The sequence below is a fragment of the Dromaius novaehollandiae genome, chromosome 8, assembly GCF_036370855.1.
Source record: "Dromaius novaehollandiae isolate bDroNov1 chromosome 8, bDroNov1.hap1, whole genome shotgun sequence".
NCBI classification, from domain to species: Eukaryota; Metazoa; Chordata; class Aves; order Casuariiformes; family Dromaiidae; genus Dromaius; species Dromaius novaehollandiae.
This window is the reverse complement of record NC_088105.1, coordinates 8,387,481-8,405,322: the sequence shown is the minus strand read 5'-3', so window position 1 is coordinate 8,405,322 and position 17,842 is coordinate 8,387,481. Positions and strand designations below refer to the sequence as shown.

The 17,842-nt window shown below is 44.7% G+C and overlaps 2 protein-coding genes across 2 annotated transcripts; both read right to left on the bottom strand.

The window, feature by feature from the left end:
- Positions 1–5,842: 5,842 nt before the first annotated feature.
- On the bottom strand, positions 5,843–10,430 carry ARPC5 (actin related protein 2/3 complex subunit 5). The gene is made up of 4 exons (XM_026101087.2): positions 10,123–10,430; positions 9,834–9,906; positions 7,675–7,851; positions 5,843–7,128 (listed from the first exon to the last, which is right to left on the bottom strand). Exons 1-4 carry the CDS (start codon positions 10,263–10,265, stop codon positions 7,066–7,068), a joined length of 456 nt encoding a protein of 151 aa, XP_025956872.1. The 5' UTR covers positions 10,266–10,430; the 3' UTR covers positions 5,843–7,065.
- A 915-nt stretch (positions 10,431–11,345) lies between these two features.
- APOBEC4 (apolipoprotein B mRNA editing enzyme catalytic polypeptide like 4) lies at positions 11,346–12,591 on the bottom strand. The gene is given in 1 exon segment (XM_026101052.2): positions 11,346–12,591. A coding segment is annotated over 1 exon segment (1,026 nt). The 5' UTR covers positions 12,579–12,591; the 3' UTR covers positions 11,346–11,552.
- Between the last annotated feature and the right edge of the window lie 5,251 nt (positions 12,592–17,842).

The window sequence follows — 17,842 nt, the reverse complement described above, 5'->3', positions numbered from 1 at the left end:
CGCGGGGGCGGCGAAACGCAGCCCCCGCAATGGGGAAGTGGAGCAAACGCTGGTGGTCATGTGCTTCAGGTTTTGCTCCTCAGGGCTTTTGATGGAAAACTGGGGAGGTTATCGGTGGGGTGGTTTTTCGGGCCTGATTTGGGCTTGCCGGGCTGCTGCTGCCTGGCAGGTGGGATCCTGCCTTTCCAAGGGAGAAGGTGAAGTCCAGCCCATGCAACAGCCCGCGGGCTGGCCTAGAAAATCCAGATGTGTCCTCCAGCTTATGTCTTTTGTGTCGGTTTTTGTGGAGCTGGATGCCCTACACCCAGTTCCCGTTTCTGGCACTTCTCTGGAAGTGCTTGCCCTCTGTCTCATCTCACAGTGACGGCGCAACATACTTTGCAAGAAACGTAGAATACACCAGCAAGACTTAGCCCTTGCATGGTTGCCTTAACTTCCCCCTCAAATTAGATAACACCAGCAGCAGGAGGGAGATCCTGGAGGAGACTTCTGTTTGCCTCCTGCTTGGAGAGCGGGAAGAAACCAGGGGTGCCAAACGACAAGGGCTCATTTTTAATTAGCAACATGACAGGGTACGGCCCTGAACCTCGGGCTCTCTCTTTGCTTCCCAGGTTGCGAGCTGAGCGTGCCCCTTGGCATCCCTCTGCGCCCAGCCGGCTTCCTACAGCAACGGCGGGCAACACGGAGGACGCGCGGCTGCTGCGACCTCTGGAAAAGCCAAGGGAAATGCAACCTGCCGAAGTGATGCCAAAGGAGAGGGATGGGAATGCCAAATCCGTGAGTGTGAAAACACCCTTCTGAGAAGCCTTTTCTTCCTCCTTTGAATGAGACTCACTTAGAAGCCAAGGACATTTCTTGTTCCAAAGGGGTATTTCAATGCTCAGAAGCAGCAAACCTTTCACCTCTAGGCTTTAGGTGCCAGGCAGGTGATGCGTTCTGTAGCTGAAGGATTTGCATCGAATTACAGCACCCAAAGGGTACCGCACTGGGACTTGGGACAGTAACTCTTTCCTTGGCCATATGACTTGCTGCACGTCACTTCTCCCCCCTCCACCTCCGTTTCCCCACGTAATGCTGGCCTCGTGCATCTCGTCAGCTGTTAAGCTCTTCAGGGCAGAGACTGGCCCTGGCTAGGGGTGAGCTTCCAGGGTCTTGTTAAGCTGATCTCCCTGCTGCTGTGCGGGTCGGTCTTTCTGCCACTCCACTAGTCCCATGGAGATCTCATCTAGCAGAAAAATATTCACTTTATTCTAGGGATGATTTTGTGCCGATTTAATTATCCGAATCATCTCACTGGTAGATCCCAACACTGGTACAAGGAGGAGGATGTGAGATCACCCCGCTGGCGACAGCTGGCTGTTGGATTGGCACACCGACAATATAAAAAGTAACTCTACCTCCCTGGGCGCCGTCTCAATCAGAGCTCCTAAATGGTCTGTGTTATAACATATATGACTAATAACCATTATTCAAATGAGAAGTGAAGCTGCAGACACTGACATTCTAATTCTGTAACTTTAACCAAATGAGTATGTTTTTCTTGCGTTGCACAGAAAGGAGATGGCCTCTGAAAGAGGCAGGCACAGCAAATGCACACAATGACAGTCATCCTTCTGCTAGGTTTTTTTTTTTTTTAACATAACATACAAACAATGTTCAAACAATCTCAAAGTCGTGATAAACACATCCCTTCTAGTAACACAGGGAGTCTCTGTTCCCCTTTCTCTTACTAACTTTATTTATTAGGCAAGCTTTTTTTCTTCTGTGTTCATTTCCAAGAGGAAGTAAGTGATGTCGAGGATAACATCTCCCATGTGAGATTTCAAGAATCTTGCACAAAGAGAGATCTCAGAGGTGGATAAGAAATACATAGAGACCCAGCCAGCATGCACAAGTCGCTTTTAAGTTTGTACAGTAACAGTATGCAAGAATTTATCATAACTTCTGGAGAGAGTACAGAAAGGAGAGCAAAAAAAGAATGGTCAGGGCACTAGAAAACGTTACTTCTGAGGAAAGACTGAGGGAAACGAGCTCACTGAGTTTTAACGCAGGAGGAACAGAGGCGCCGGTCTGCGTGCAGCTCCTTCCCTGGGAGGCAGGTCTCCTCCAGGGCTGCAGCTACACTCCCTGTGTGCGCGCGACCTTGTTTGCTGTGTCACACCCTAAACGGTGGCGCAGAGCAAGACCACAGTGACCATTTGGCCAAACGATGGATGAGTCAAAGCCCAGGACTTGGTGGGGGCTGGAGAGGCCGGACGGTATCTCTTAGTGGTGGGAGGATAGCAGTTTCTCTTGTAATGTGTTTAGCTGTTACGAAACTGGGAAGTGACTAATCAGGGTGCTGTTACAACATGCTTAGGCCAAACCTAAAAGCAGCAGTGAGAAGCTTTGCAAATTAGGCTCAGAAGCCTTCCTAGAGGAGACCTACAAATGCCATTTCCCCTGGACTAGGTCTGATCCGTATATAGAGTGGTTTTCCTTGAAGGTTTCCTTTTAATAAGAGGAAGGGAAACGTCTTCTGCAAAATGAAAATGTTTGTTTTCTTTTCTTCCCTGCCCATCTTTCCGCGTTACTTACTCTTTATGTTAATCCTCTTAGTAATATGTGTCACCTCTTTCTGCTGCTGCCGCCTCTCTCCTGGGTGCCGTCAGTCAGCTGCGTAGGGATGGTCCTTGCGCTCGTCTGCTCTGGTTTGAGCTTCACACACTCGCCTGCTCTCACCCTCTGCTTGCTCTTTCGCTCGCTCTCCCTCCTTCCCTGTCCCGTCGCTTTCTCTTGGTATCGGTTTCCCTTGCTGCGAGCACCCTGCGCTGCGAGCGCCGAGGCTGACGTGCCCGAGGTGTGCGCCCGGCTCAGGACCAGGGACAGCCCTGGAGCCCTCGCGCCCGTCGGTGGTAGGCAAACGCCTTGCGGCGTGACACGCTTGCCAAGCGTGCATCTTGCTGCGGTGTAGGGAAGTGGGTGCTCTTCAAAGGCGCCTGGCAGGGAGCCCCCATCCCCTTTGTCCGTAGGAGAGGTCCGGCGGGAGCCAGGGCACTGGGGCGCTGGGCATCCCTCCTGCCTGGGTGCTGCGAATGGCCGTTCTGCGGGAGTGAGCGCGGCAGGAGTGTGGTCTGGCCCCACAGGCTGACGATGGCCTCCTCCGGCCCTAGCTGCCCGGAGACGGTCAATAGTTGGTGGTGGCTTCCTAGGCAAACGCTCTCCACAGCATGGGCTGGACCTCTCCACGGACTGCACTGCTCGAGGTTGTGTTCATGCGATGACAGTAGATTTTGGCCGTAGTGGAAGCACTTGATGCTCTTGGCTGAGTGATCTGCAACTGAACGTTCCTTCGCCTGTCCCGCACCCTCCATCTCCAGAGATGTGTGGGCATAAAGCAGCTCAGGACTCTTCAAGCCGAGAAATCCTCATTGCCGAACCTGGAAGAGGGTTTGAGCCTGCCGAGTGCTTGACAGTCCAAAGCAGTTTGGAGATGTCCAGGTAAGGTTCGTCTTTCGCGCTACAAGGGAAACAGCAAAACCCACGGTAGCATCATCCCCACCAAAGCAGCAGCCTGTGGAGCAGGAGGAAGCTGCCCCGGTCTCATGGGTACGGCGGTGGTGTTGTCAGTGGGGCACTGGGGACATGTCTTGTGCTTCAGAGTTTGTGACTAAGGGTGGTAACGCTGCTCCTGACTCTCGCGGCCACAGTCCGATGGGGGTGGATGAAGCAAGTGTGAATCACTTCACAAGTGATGTGAGCATAATGGACAGAATGTGCTTATTAGTAAGGTATTCCTCCCGCTTTCGGAGGGGGGGACGTTTTTGTTGCAGCTGGCATTACTCTTGAGTCTCTCAAAGCATGCAAACTTTATTTTTGCCATTGGCTTCTGACGGACTTTTCCTTTTCCAAAGTCGAATCTATTCTGCTGGGCTTTCAGTGTGTTTGTGGGGCCAGGACTATCTTACGACAAGATACTGAATATACGTGGGCTTTCTGAACCCTATATAAGGAAAATGCAGTGTTCAAACACAGATTGCTGTTATGCTCATTCATTGCTTGCTCCATGTTGTGGTATTTACGTGCCCAAGAATATTAGCAAGGCAGGATTTGTAAGAAAAAGGTCATCTTTTTATTAGAGTTAGTTTTTACCACCCTACCAATCAGTTTAATAAAAGACATTTTTGCATTGCTGCATGTCCAGAGCTATGCTGTCTTTTAACGCATCCCTGAACTCACATGCAGAGGACACACATGTGCTATAAATGTCTCTAAATACTTTCTATCTTACTCTGAGGGGAATTCGGAGACAGTCTGCTCCTAGCTTTTGTTTATCTAATGCCACCTGGAGGTAGCTGACCTCCTTTGAAATCGGATGACTCAGAAAAAGTTTTTCAGGTAGCTGAGATTGCACCATTTCCTTTTTAAAAATGAGAATTGATTGGTGTCTTAACCAAATTTGGACCAACTGAAGCATACAAAGTAACAGTGAACACCTGATGCTCTCTGGCAGAGCTGTAAGGACAGAGCCATTGCTGCTCAGGGCCAGGCCAAGGCTGCTCCTACATACACACGTTTGAAACCTGAACATTTTCTGTGTTCTTTGGAGCAAGGGCAGTTGTGTGTCCAGCGCCTGCTTCTGTTGAGCCTCTTCTGAAGGAATTAATCAAGAGCATGCATCCTGCGAAGGAAGGTAGAGCACCAAACACTGGAGGGTAACCACCGCACAGGTTCTTGTCTGCACTGGGGCACTGCAGACCTGGGATGCAGTACCTCTTGGCTGCCCGTGGGCACCGTGGAGCAGAGGGGATGGGGAGAAGTGGGGAGACTGGCGGTGGATGAGATGCTGGAGGGATAGGAAGCAGGGCAGGCCCTGTGCTGCCCTCCTGGAAAAGCAAGGGCTGCTCCAGCGGTGATGCACAGCTGGCTGCCCAGCAGCCCTGCTTGCCTCTGCCCGCGTACACAGCCACCAGGGCTTTGGTCTCAGACTGTGACAGGAAAACAGAGCAAGAAGGTGGTGGGATGGAAGAAAAAAAAAACTTCTCAATAAGGAAAACTGCCTGCAAATTACCCCACAACTTGCTAGGATTACTAAAGCTGGCTTCTCACTCACCCCTAAGTGAATGTGGTATCTGTGGGGAGAACTTTGGTTTGAACCTTCTGAAGGCACTAGCTCTAGTTTTTTAAAAGTGATGATTTAAGTAACTAGTATGAAACAGCCTTCCGAAGTCAGAGTGCTCAGCACCAGGTTTCTGTATGCTCAGTCCCTTCAAGTTCAAGCTGAGTATGTGTCATTAGTGACATAAGCACGCAGTCATCCTACCTACAGGCCCAGCCCAGGACTGTAGCGGTACTTAAATTACAGTACAAACAACAATTAAATGTTTCATCACTTGGAGCTGGGGCAGGCAAAGATACAAACAAAATCCCGACCATAAAAATTGGGAGTTTAGCTCCACTCAACAACCCTGCCAGCCCCATTACCATTTTCCTCTTTTTGTTCCTGTTCTGACAAAGCATGTAACATAGATGTTTGTGAGAATCTCACCCTCTGGCTAAAATTTTAGCGTAAGCAGAGGAATCTGGTTTAGAACATTTCTTGTTATTTAAGTATTTTACTGAAATAATCTCAAATTTTTTAGCTGGATTTAGCTGTGCAAGTATCATTATTACTTACAGGTACAAATAACTGTTCTGAAGAAGGCTTATCAACAAAAATAACAGAGGAGAAAACAGGATTTTAGGGACTGCTTTTTTTACTTTTCTCAGTCCTTGTAAAGCACCATGCTGGACTAAAGAAATAATGGTTATTCCAACCATTTTTCAACCATATTGCAACCATCCAGGCATTTCAGACACTAAGTAAATATTCAGTGACGATTTATTGTCTGGTCTTTATTATTATTACAAAAAAAGCAGATATCAAAAAACAGCAAAGATTTCACAAGTTTCCCAACAGTTTTACACAACTGAGTTGCTGTAAAATGGTGAATGTAAAACAAGTGTATTTAAGCCCTGGCCCTAAACATTCAAAGGCGATCTGTGGGTCTGGGAAGCCCTAGGCTTGCTTAATTCTTTTTAAAATACTCCTCTCTATCCTGGGACTTAATTTGCCCACTAGCTAACACACTGTGGTAAAATACAACAGGAATGTAAACTTTTTGGGATCCTTTAAGACCCTATATATCTGGAAAATTAAATATGGGAGCTTTGTAAAGGATGGTGCAGATACCAGTATGAATTTCTTAGATTACCACAGGCAGCCGTTATGTTGTGCTTGACAAAATCAAATCACTTTCAAGTTGCTGAAAGGTGATTTGTTGTGTGAAAGCTCCTTTTTCATCTCCTCAGGATCTTTGCTCCCCAAAAATGAAGAGTTCACTGGACCAGGCTCTAGTGTAAACGGCCTGTCAGCCTTTTATATTCTGCCATCCAAATTGCACAACAGACAACTTCTTCCTATTGTGACTTTCCAACAGTGCACTCTGCATTTGACTGATCACAAGAAACCAGACTAGGCCATGAGATGTGAGATTAAGAAAAAAAAATACTCAATTTTCTGGAATGATCATCAGGTTTGGAGGGGAGCCTTTGCCTTCTGTCCTATTCACTGCTGTAGGTTCAGAGGTTGACCAAGAGAAACATGGTCCAGTTACCTATATTAATAGCTGCCCCACTTCTCAAACATATATCTTACATCAAAACACTGCTTGGCTAGCAAAAAGAATTAAGACACTGCCCTACGTCCCTCAGCATTTGCTTGGAAAGTCAGGTCCAAATCTGCCATAATTATACACAAATGCAAAATTGTCCTAAACATGAAGTTGTATATGTAGCTATACATGTCACTGAAATGCTCTTGAGTACCAAATATTCCTGTTAGAAATAAAATTGCACCTTCATAATTTTCCAGAGTTCAACAAAAAGAGATCAAGATATGCATTATTTGTCAGATATGAAAGAAGCAGCGAGAAGGCAAGCTGAGAGACAGAAGCTGCCCACAGGGCAGCAATGGCATTTGGTTGTTTGGTTTTTGTACCAGCGTTTCCCACAGCCATGGGTGGCAGACACCATTTGTTGCTGGACTTAAACCGTTTTTCTGGCAGTCAAAACACGGACAATGGACCCTACTCCTCCAGCAGCCAGGGCCTGAGAAGAGAAACATGGCAATTAACACAAAGTCAAGGTAACTACAGGCTGAAACAACTGCTTGACAGTAGGGACTTCCAGATTCCAGACTGTATTTCAAATTAGCATCTCCCAGCACTTTACATCAAGTGCAAGACCAGCACCCAGGGAGCTAGGGAAGTATAACCACGTTCACTTTAAAGATAGCTATTTGACAGGTTTCTATTTGCCTGCACAACTAAGCTGCAAATTTTGCTTCCCTCTAGGAAGGGAATTCTACTTCCGTCTGCTTTAATCACTAGAGCAAGCTACTTCATTTACCTCAGTCTAACATAAAATCAAATTTTAAGTGTAGAATCTTTACCCCAGGAATCAGAAAAATAAGGGATATGACATAATTCAACTGTGAGCCTGCAGGACCATACTTGTCTCACTGTGTGCAATACGACATTTTGGCTTTACCAGGCAGAAAGATCACTCTAACCAGGCTCAATGAGTGTGTCCTGCTCCCAAGAATCTGGTAGCAAGAATAATCCAGTCAAGAGAACGCATGCCCTATAAACGCACCTTCTCATGCCACTGCAGCAACACAGCACTGCTGTTGTCAGAAGGGCTCTCAAAGCCCTTGTAGATGTACTTCATTAGCAGATCAACGCCATTCTTGTCCAGTGACTGCACTGCTTTCTCTATATCATTGGCTTTGAAAGAGATGAGGACCTTCAGGACAATACTTTCTGCACGATCCTGTGAAAAAGCAAGAAAGGCAGAGATCCATTCATTCTCATATAGGGTGCATCCAAATATTAGTCATCTCTTGAGGAAGTAGAACTTATTTTTTCTCTTTAACAATTCTAAAACATTTTTTGAAAAAGAATGTAGTTTGTACACCAAGCCTGTATTCATAATGCATGAGAGACCTTCTCCCAACAGAAGTATTGTCTAATTAACTTTGCCAGATACCTACAATTCTACATCTGAAGATAAGTAATTGGAATTTTTTTTTATTTAATTCAAGTTATTTAAGTTCAGCCGACAAATTGACTATAAGGCAAGCTAACACTTAATCAGAAGGCCAATCCCAACACAAACAGTGAGAAAGAGTTTAACAAGTTTGTTCTCTTCTAGGTTTTCTGCCTCTCCGCTTCTGTTTATAAGTTTCCACCCATCATACAGTTAAGGCTAAATACTACTCAATTTTCATAGCAAAACTCAATGACTGGGAAGCTCCAGAAAAGTTGTAAGAATTATGTACCTGGCTACTGGCCTGCCTTTTCCCCAAAGTCTTTTCCATGCTTTTGTACTGTTTACTGAGATAATATTACTCTGTTCCATGGAAATGGTATTGGTCAACCTAGATAAGGTGACTCCCGAAAGCCATGCGTTTTAAAAACAGGCAACTTCCGTCCCAGGCACACAGGAGGCAAACTGGTAGCATTAACAATGTTTTGCATTGATAACCATTTGCAAGTTCATGTGGATGTCTTTTCAGGCCTAGGAATCTGTGTGACATGATTACAGCTGCAGATGAGCCACCTAATCAGCAAAAAAAATCTCCTCTTTCTCATTCATGACTAATTGAGGGAAAAGAAAAAAGATCTCAGGTTTGTTAAGCCTTTTGAACAATCCCATTTTCCCAAATACTTCAAGCAACTCCCTTACAGAGAAATTATGAATGTCAGTTTTCCTGTTTGATTTAGTATCCCCTAGCCACTTCGGTTAATCAGACTTCTCATATGAAGTGTAAGTGAAAACACAAAATAACCTCCACAAGATCAACTAAAAATGAAGCCAAACATATTAAAAATCTGTTGCTATACCCTTAGCAACCCGACTGCCTTCACCCTCTATTCTCAATTACAGCAATACAGATCTAATGGGAAAAAGTCATGAACACGAAGACAAAACCGCTCAGTTCTTTAAATGGTGATATCTGTAATGTATAAATACCAGCTGGTTCTCAGAACCCTGTATAATAGTAGCACAGGGCTCAGTGAAAAGTCTTCACCGGCAGCCTTGTGAGGACAGCGTGGTACCAGAGAAGCACAGAAATGTGCCTGTGGGATTCTCTTTAAGAAGCAAGAACAGACTGCTGCGGATGCTTGTGAGCTGGGCAGTCCCTAGTGTCATCCGCCTGTTCCTCTCGCTGCTGAACCACAATCTATTCAAGGTTCATTTGGGGGATATTCGGAAGTACACACATACGGTACACTCCCAGTTCTGTCACAGGGGGAGTGCTTGCATTTTCTACGCTTTTAACGGCTTAATTTTGATTGGATGCAATAGCTATCGTTTCTTCCTTTTTTGTAGGTGTACAGCCTGGCCGTGGTAGCATTTGTCAGAAATGACTACCAAAGCTGTGGTTCCTGAATCATCGAGCACTGCATCTCTGTGCTGCCGGCTCCAGCAGTACAGACCTGACCTGGATCAGCCAGGGGCTCACCGTAACGTGTTGAGCTAGCTAGGACACGCGATACAGAATTTATGCAGGCTGAGAAACCTGCACCAAAGTGGAGCTAGCACCAAGTCAGAGGTACGTGCACAGGTGCCATGCCAGCTACAGTTTTCTGGTCACAATGAAGACAAGAGAGGCCATGATGTTTCAACATCAGTGACTATCCTAAAACTGAGCTCTTGCCTTCCCCAAAGCACACCTAGGGGTAGGGGCTACAGAAAGGGAAGAGGATTTTTAAAGAGCAGCCCAAGGAGTAAGTTATTTAGGACTTCACCTTCACCGCCTGGTTCTTTGTGTTGATCGGGGGGTTCTTCAGGGCTGCCTGCAGCGCAGCCATCATGTTCCCTGTGAGAGGCAGTTAAGGGCCGGCGAGCAAAGGCGGGGAAGGGGGCACCGCCGCCCCGGGCAAACCGACGGCGCCGTTAACGGTCGCGCCGCGACCGCCCCCACCGCCCGGCCCGGCCGCTCCCGCCACCCGCGCGCGCGCCGCTCCCCCGCCCCCCCCCCCGCCGCCAACGACCGTTGGTGCCGGGACTTGTTCGCCGCCGGTGGCGGAAGGATATTGCCGCAGGCAGGAATCCACCTCGCCCTCGTCGGGCCCCGCCTGGCCATCGCCTCCGTCCTCCTCGTCCACGAACTTGTTCTCGTCGTACTCGTCCACATCCACGCGGCGGAAGCGCGCCGACGACACCGTGTGCTTCGCCATGGCCGCGGGGCCGCCTCCGCCTCCCCTCGCCTCGCTCGCCGCCGCCGCCCCGGCCCCCGCCCGGCACCGCCGCCCCGCCCGCGCACGCGCACCGCGCCCGCCGCCGAGCCCCCGCCCGCCAGCGCGGAGGCGCACGCGCCGGCCGGGGCGCGCTCTGCGCACGCGTGCCGCGGAAGAGCGGCGGCCGCGGAGCGGAGCGGCAGGTGAGCTGCTGCCATTGGTCGGTTGGGAGTCACGTGCTGGCGCGCGCTGCGAGGGGGCGGGAAGGAAGGCGCCGGCTGGTCGCCATGGTAACGGGGCGCGTGGGCTGCCCTCTCGCGGCGCGGCCGTTGGCTTCCCCGCCCCCCCAGCCGGGAGCGCTCGCGCGGCGACCGTTACGCCGCAGCCGGGCGGGCTCGGCGCCCCTCGGGAGGAGGGCGGGTCCCGGCAGCCCCCCCTCCCGCCGGCCCCGGAGGCGCCCAGAAGTGGTACTTGAGGCCCGGCAAGAGCAGCCTTCTTCCCCTTTGCAGGCGGGTACGAGGGTGGAGGGCACAAAGAGGGGTTTAGGCAGCTTAATGCAAATATCCCGTTTCTGTCGCGCTTAAAATACGATTTTTGTCTCTGAACTGGATACTGGAAGCCCGAACAGCACCTTGCTACTACTAGATAAGAAAATAAGATTGGCTTTATAAACCCAATGAGAAATGAATTGCCCAGCATTACAGTGCAGACTGTTTTCTGCGGTTCAAGTGTGTTAACCCAAAGGTACCAGTAACCTGTGCAAGACCACTATAACCTATGTCTGGAAAGTAATTCTTAAAAAAGCTTTTAAATACTATAAAAGCAAGGAATCTGGTATATTCTAGAGCATTTTCATCTTTATTATGTTTATATCTAAATATATGCATATTGTATTTTATCTGCTTTCCTGCAAAACCACCTTGATGGAGGAGGAATTTAGGCTGCTTCATGCATTTCACCAAAGTTGCCTCATTTGATGCTACAGTCAGCGGTTGTAGTTGTGCTTGTAGTTTGTATACTGCTTATGTTTTTCCAGTAAAAATTGGCTTGACAACAACAAATTCATTTATCACAGGAAATAATCAGAACATACTGAGTTTTTGTTAGTGCTGATACAGGTTTATATTTGAAAGGTATAGGTCTAAAGTAAAAGCTTATCTTCATAATCAATTATTAGAGTTCTGCAGTTCCGCTGTAGATTCACTTTTATAAGAAGCGACTTCAGTGGGTTTTTGTCATTTTTAATCTCAGTTTTACAGCTTGAAAGTTGTTTGAATTGTATCATCTTCAAAATAGGTGTCTACCTTTTGGAAACATTTCAGAATTATGAGTTTCATTTAGTAATTCCTTAGCCATTTTTAAATGTCTTACAATATTTTTAGGTTTGGAGTACAGATATTCCTTCTGAAAGGGTAGAAACATGCCTGGGAAAAGCACCAAGTGGCTTTGAGACATCAGAGATGGCAGACTGCTTTTCATCAGTTGTAAAGGCTGTTGGGAGGCCGGTTCAGAAAAAGAAGAAAAGGTCTTTAAACTTTGCTGCAGAGCAGGCTTTCCCTGCATTGCATGTGGAAATGCTTTCTTAAAGTATGGTTTCATTCCTATTAAGTTGTTAATTTGATGTAAATTTGGTTGATCTGGTAAGGTTCTTGATGGCAAAAGTGGATGATAAAGGGTTGACCCTGGGTTGCCATGCACAAAATTGGAGAGGAGGTAATGCCATGTTCCCCCAGACACTGGGTATAGAGTCACGTGAGGCCATAAGCTGGAAAGGCTTCGTAAAGCTTCACGGTTCCACATAGCTGTGGGGAAACTGTCCTCAGTGTGATAAAGCTGAGAGAAATAGATGCAGAGGGTGACTTCTGGATACTTTATCAAGAAATTGTAGATTTTACTTATGCAGCAGTGGTCAGCCTCATTACAAGGAGAGTAGTTTGAATAGAGGATTATGTAGCCAATGTTTTCATAGGTATAAGTAACTGAGTCCAGATAACTGCCTGCTTCAAATAACATAGCTTCTGGATGGTTGTCTTGGTCGGTACAGTTGGTAGCATGGCCTTTTTGGACTAATGTGCCAGAGAAAAGCCTCAATTCATAGAATAGAAGATGTTTGTTTTGGAGGCTTGTTGACCTGTATGGGAATCCAAAGGCCCCGTGAAATTCTGCATAAGGGACTGTAGCTTCTTCACCTGTCCGTATGTGATAGGGACACTTAGCACAGTTTGGGTTCGGTGTCTGTCAGTAATAGGGCTTTACTACAGTCCCCTGCTTTGTCAAATACTCTTGGAAAATTGTTTTTTGTTCTGGGATCATATTCTGTTGAAAAATCTCTCTGTTCATGTGCTATTTGGCTGATGGTCCTGGGAAAGAAAACAGGAAAACAGTATCTTAATTTAACCCTTCAGTTTGTTCTGCACTTACACTGCAAAACTAACAGTCTCTTCAAAAATATATTGAAACTGTAGCGGGGTATAGAAACTTGATTGATGACACAGAGGGATCAAGATCCTCTTGCAGCCTAGGAGATTTTTCAGTTTTTGCAGACTAGCCTTTTTGTTAGAAACATGAGTGAAAAATATTTCTCCGGCTTCTCCCCTCTTACCCTGAATAACTAATTTTTATATATATATAAAAAAAAGCTAAACTTTTCACAAATTGGTTAGTACATAAGCTTTATGCAGTCTGGCAAAACAATCAAATAAAACCAACAAAAAAGGTATAATTACCATCTCAGCAGCTCCAAGTCAGGGTAATAGTAAATATGCAGCTGATTTCCTTTATTAGCTTTTTAAGATTGGTTCCGAGTTCCCACTTAAGTGAATATTGAAAGCGTTGTTTTCAAAATTACTTGCTTGGTGAAGAAGAAAATTACTATTTCTTGCCCTGATTTTAGAAGTGCAGCCATAGAAGAATCTTTCTCAAGTGCTCTAACTTTACTCCAGTTCTAATGGCGATGGTGGGCAGGCATGTTTTGATGTTTACAGGTGCCAAATGCTAGGAGACGTGAATATAAGTAGGAGTCTTTCTTTTGTATCTCAAACTGTCTGCGTACTCTGCCTGTCAATATTTCTGTTTCCTATCTTAGGTTACTAAGCTTGTTGCTGCTTTACTGGTATTTTGATAGAAGATTTTTGTAGATACTATTCTAATGGATATGTTGCTAAATTTGATTTCAGGTCATTGTTATTTCTTGTAGTGCCAGCTGGGCAGAAAACTCCTGTTGTACTTGGTCTCATGCACAGGCAACAAAGTTGTCCCTTCTTAGTGAGTTTGTGTGTCCCTCGTTGAAGCTGTAAAACAAGCAAGCAGTGAGCCATTTAGTGGGTGTGCTGAATCGTGCTTGATTTGCTTGGACAGGGTTCCAGATTACTGCAAATAAAAGTTCTGTATAGGTGAACAACTTCTGACTCAACTGCTGAGGTAGGTGATTATTTGTCTTCACTGCCACTTTAACTGACTCACTCTTCTTGCCTGGATTAGGTTCAATTCTGTTAATACTTTTCTGACTATGTACAACTTTTCCTCTCCTATATGCATATTTTATTTATTACACTTCTCTTCTGCATTCCACGTTGTTTTGTCCTATGCCTGTCAGTATTTCATTTTCTGTTTAAGTTACTAACTTGATTCATTTGCTTTGTTTTCCACTCCTGACTCTATGCCAACTTCCGTGTATTTTCCTGTGTTGGAACTCTTCCCTGATCGAGCCCATTGTGCTGTTCTTATTCAGATTACGTCTAAAGATTGGTTTCCTGACATCAGGAACTCTGCATTTGTCATTTTGGTGTTTCTTTACATTTTTGATGTTCAATTGTATTCTGCACTGTGCATTGCAGTATAATTATGGCATGGACTTGATGAGTGTGTCTTAGAAAATGAGAAATGTATTTGCTACCTAACATAAAAGGAGCAGGTTTGAATATAGCAATGTTTTTCTTTGTGAGGGAACATTATGAGGGGGTTATCACCACGTCTCCAGTTCTCCTGTGGTTTACTAATATTATTAAAGACAATTTAAAAAGCTGCAAATCTGGGGCAATGTTCTGATATATTCTTTCCCTGCTGATATTTTTGCACAGCTGGAATGGCCACATGATGGCAATGTTGCACACCAGAGACGTATCACATTTTATGCTTGTGGATTGGGGTAATGGTTTACACTCTGTTCCATTATGTTTCAAAGGATGCCACCACACAGACCTTTAAATTTTACATCTCCCTCTAAAATTTGGGTGCTTATTTTTTTTTCTTTTTTTGTGGTTTGGCCTGATCCCAAACTTCTTGGTCTTTTCAACTAACAGTGCCTCATCGTAACTGAAGAGCTGGCAGTCAAATCGAAGCTACCCAGTTTTCTGGGTTAATTGGAACAGCATTCACACAACCTGAGAGTGCACTTCTGTGTGAGCTGCAGCAGCCTTTGGCTCATTTGGCAGCCCTGCCGCTGTGAGCCTGCTGGGCTTACATTGACAGGGTTCCTCGCTCTGCCTCTTCAGGCTGGAGCCTCCTCATCAGTTTGAATCCTGTGCCAGCTCTGAAGAACAGAGATGGCAGGGGAGCAGAATCCCAATGACTTTGTGAATACAAACAGGAGAGGCTTCTCATTTGCCACGTACACCAGTCCCGTGACAGATCACTGTGGCTCTGAAGAGGAAGGATGTTTTAAAAAAAATGTAAGTCAAGCAAAAATGGAAGAAAGCTGACAACTCATCACATTCTCAGAACAGTTCCCACTTCCAGTTTATAACATGGTGCAAAGTTGTTTTGTCTTTTTTGTGCCTGATTTCTTTTTAAGTAGAAAACAAAACAAAATCAGGTGCAAATGTATTATAAAAGTTCTTTTTAACTGATGTATGTGTACACATAGGTATGGATTTGTGTGTGTGTGTATGTGTGTATACAAACACATGGGTTAAGCAGCTGATAGGAGCTCTTCATTCAGGTCTCTTGCAGAAAAAATCCCGTTCCCATGTACAATGTTGTTTAGTAATACTGAACAGCTCTGTAGCATTTGTCATCTTCAGAGTAGTTTATAAATCTGGCCAAGTGGTTAAAACATGGACTGATCTAAATGATTCTCCTTCTGGTATTTCTGCTGCTTAATGACACTTAGATCCTGTGCAGGTGAAATTGTTAAACCGGCTTCTGACTTTCAGAGTGCCTGATTTGTCACAGTGATTCTGATGCTTTTGTAGAGGTAATAAATACTGCAGACTTTTGCTGAAGTTAATAGATATCTAAGTCTGAAATCGGGATTTTAGATGGCTTCAGGCAGGAAAATCAGAAATGGAAGTACTCAGAATGACTTCTCCCTTTTGGTAATTTTGGTCTTGATTTCAGTATTTGCAATCCTTATTTTTGGGGGAAAAAAGAATTTTACCTGATCAGGTACATAGAATTTGGTCCTGTAGTTCTTTCTAAGACGGCTCTTGTAATGCTTGACTCCAGTACCTTGCATAGGCACTAATTGTAAAGTGCTCTGAGATCTTCAGACTGCATGGTGGACTCCGGCATTGTATGGTGTTGTATATCTGTTATGTTGCTTTCTCCCTACCCTGTAAACAAAACACAACAATACAAACAGTCCATGTTCCAGCATAAAAATAAAAGATAGCCAAACTCTTATTTTTCTTTGCCTGGTTTTCCCTTTTTTTCAGCTGAGAGCTTGCCTGGTGTCTTCTCCAATATTAACCTTCTTTCTCAACACACAGCCCTCCATGAGTCTATAGGCTGCTCCCTGTCCTCAGAAGAAATGCATGATTTTAGATGTGCTGCATGGCCCTAGGGGTAGAAGATCCTTTAACAAGCATTGTTAATGTTAAAGGTTGTTAAGGGAAAATACCTTGTTCATCATCATCTATCACTTTCACTGCATGAAAGCATCATCCTGATACAAAAGATAGTGTCTATTGAATATGATTAGGAATTCAAAACACATGTTAAGAAACAAAACAGACCCTGTTCCCCTCCTCTCCCTCCCCCTGCAAAACCTCAGGATATAATTATATGTTTATGAAAATTGTTTCAGTTATTGCTGAATTGCAGTCATCTTTAGGGCAGAGGGCAGTAGCCATTTAATAGTGCTCCACAACAACGTATAAACATTCACAGGAGGAACTGAAGAGGAATGCTATACCTAGCTAAACCACAGGGGAAACTTATGTGGTCAGAATGTAATTACTCCTGTTGGAAGTTAGCCAGGATGTAGGCCATATGTTCTGTTCCTAGAGGAAAAAAAAGCATAATGATCAGGGTCATGAATTTTTTTTATCCAAATATTAGCTAAACCTGGTATCTCTTCAGGCTAAAAAAACATACAGAGATTCTGATCCATCTCAAGGTGGAATTCTGTGACCTGATTCTGGTTCTGCTGATTTCAGGTTGGGATTCTGTGATTTATGAAGATATCTTTTGTAAGCAAAGATGCACGCATGCACTAAAGACCTATGTAGTATTAGGCAAAACTGTTTTTTTGAAGTGTGATTATAAAGAAATATGATGAAAATTTTTTTTCCATTAATTAACTAAAAATTATCTACTTTCGTAATCTAGTATAAGCGTAGTTTTGTTTATGTGAGAGGATCTGGTGGTCCCCCTTGCCCTGCCACACAAAGTACTGCACTCTGTACAGGAACGATTCTCTCTCTCTCTTTTTTTTTTTTAACTGCTGAAATATGAGTGTTGAAATTCAGTTGCATTTCTTAGTACGGCCTGGTTCAAAATAATCTCTGTTGGAAAGCATTTTACACATGACTTCATTCAGTAAGAAGTTTATCTGAGTTCAGAGTACAGAAGAGTCACATGGTCCGTAAACAGCCAGAGACTTGATGTTCTTGTGCCGTCGTAGGATTTTAAAAATAAGAAGCAAAGGAAGTGAGGAAAGAAATAGAATGCTGTCCAAACCTGCTAATAAACATGTCCCCATGGACAGTTTAAACCTGAGCTGTAAAGAGTGCTGTAGGGTAATTTGCCTTCACACTCAACAATATCAAGTTCATTTAGCACTTGAGTTTCAAGGCCTGAAATCTAACATTGCAGGAATGCAGGCTTATAGCTCCAGAGTGGAGTCCTGATATTTTACATTTTGCCATAAGGCTATAAAGATTAGTGAGGATTCGGGTCCTGAGTTTGGAATGTTTTCTGCTTGAGTTTATGTGAAAGTCAGACTCAGAGCTTAGCTTTACAAAACTGTTCCACCAGCCTTTCCTCACCTGTCTCGTCCAACCTCAAAGTGATTTAAATTATCAGCTCACTTCCATGGATTTTTCCAGAGCTCCATTTCTTTTTCTTTTTTTTCTTTTTTTTTGATTTTCCTATCTCTATCTTTACGTCTAAAAATAAGTATTTTTCCTTTGTCTATGTATTCTGAGTGAAATTTAAAAATGCAAAGTTTTGCTGCTTCTATAATCTGTCATCCACTGATGAATTTATGATGTTGCTGATAATGAACAGCAGCTCATCTCTCATTTTCACTGCATTGATATGTAAATCAGCTAAGGGTAACCATGAAAATTAAGAACTTACTGGACATACAGAGCATTCTGCAATATCCAAATTTGTCAGTAATCTTGGAGGACTTG

What these genes read in the sequence shown, in the direction of transcription:
- ARPC5 (XM_026101087.2), bottom strand. Translation starts at nt 10,265, where the DNA reads ATGGCGAAGCACACGGTGTCGTCGGCGCGCTTCCGCCGCGTGGATGTG. An exon ending in GTGGATTCCTGCCTGCGGCA is followed by an intron (nt 9,907 to 10,122) that starts ATATCCTTCCGC and finishes ACTGCCTCTCAC; the next exon opens with AGGGAACATGATGGCTGCGC. An exon ending in CAAAGAACCAGGCGGTGAAG is followed by an intron (nt 7,852 to 9,833) that starts GTGAAGTCCTAA and finishes GCTTTTTCACAG; the next exon opens with GATCGTGCAGAAAGTATTGT.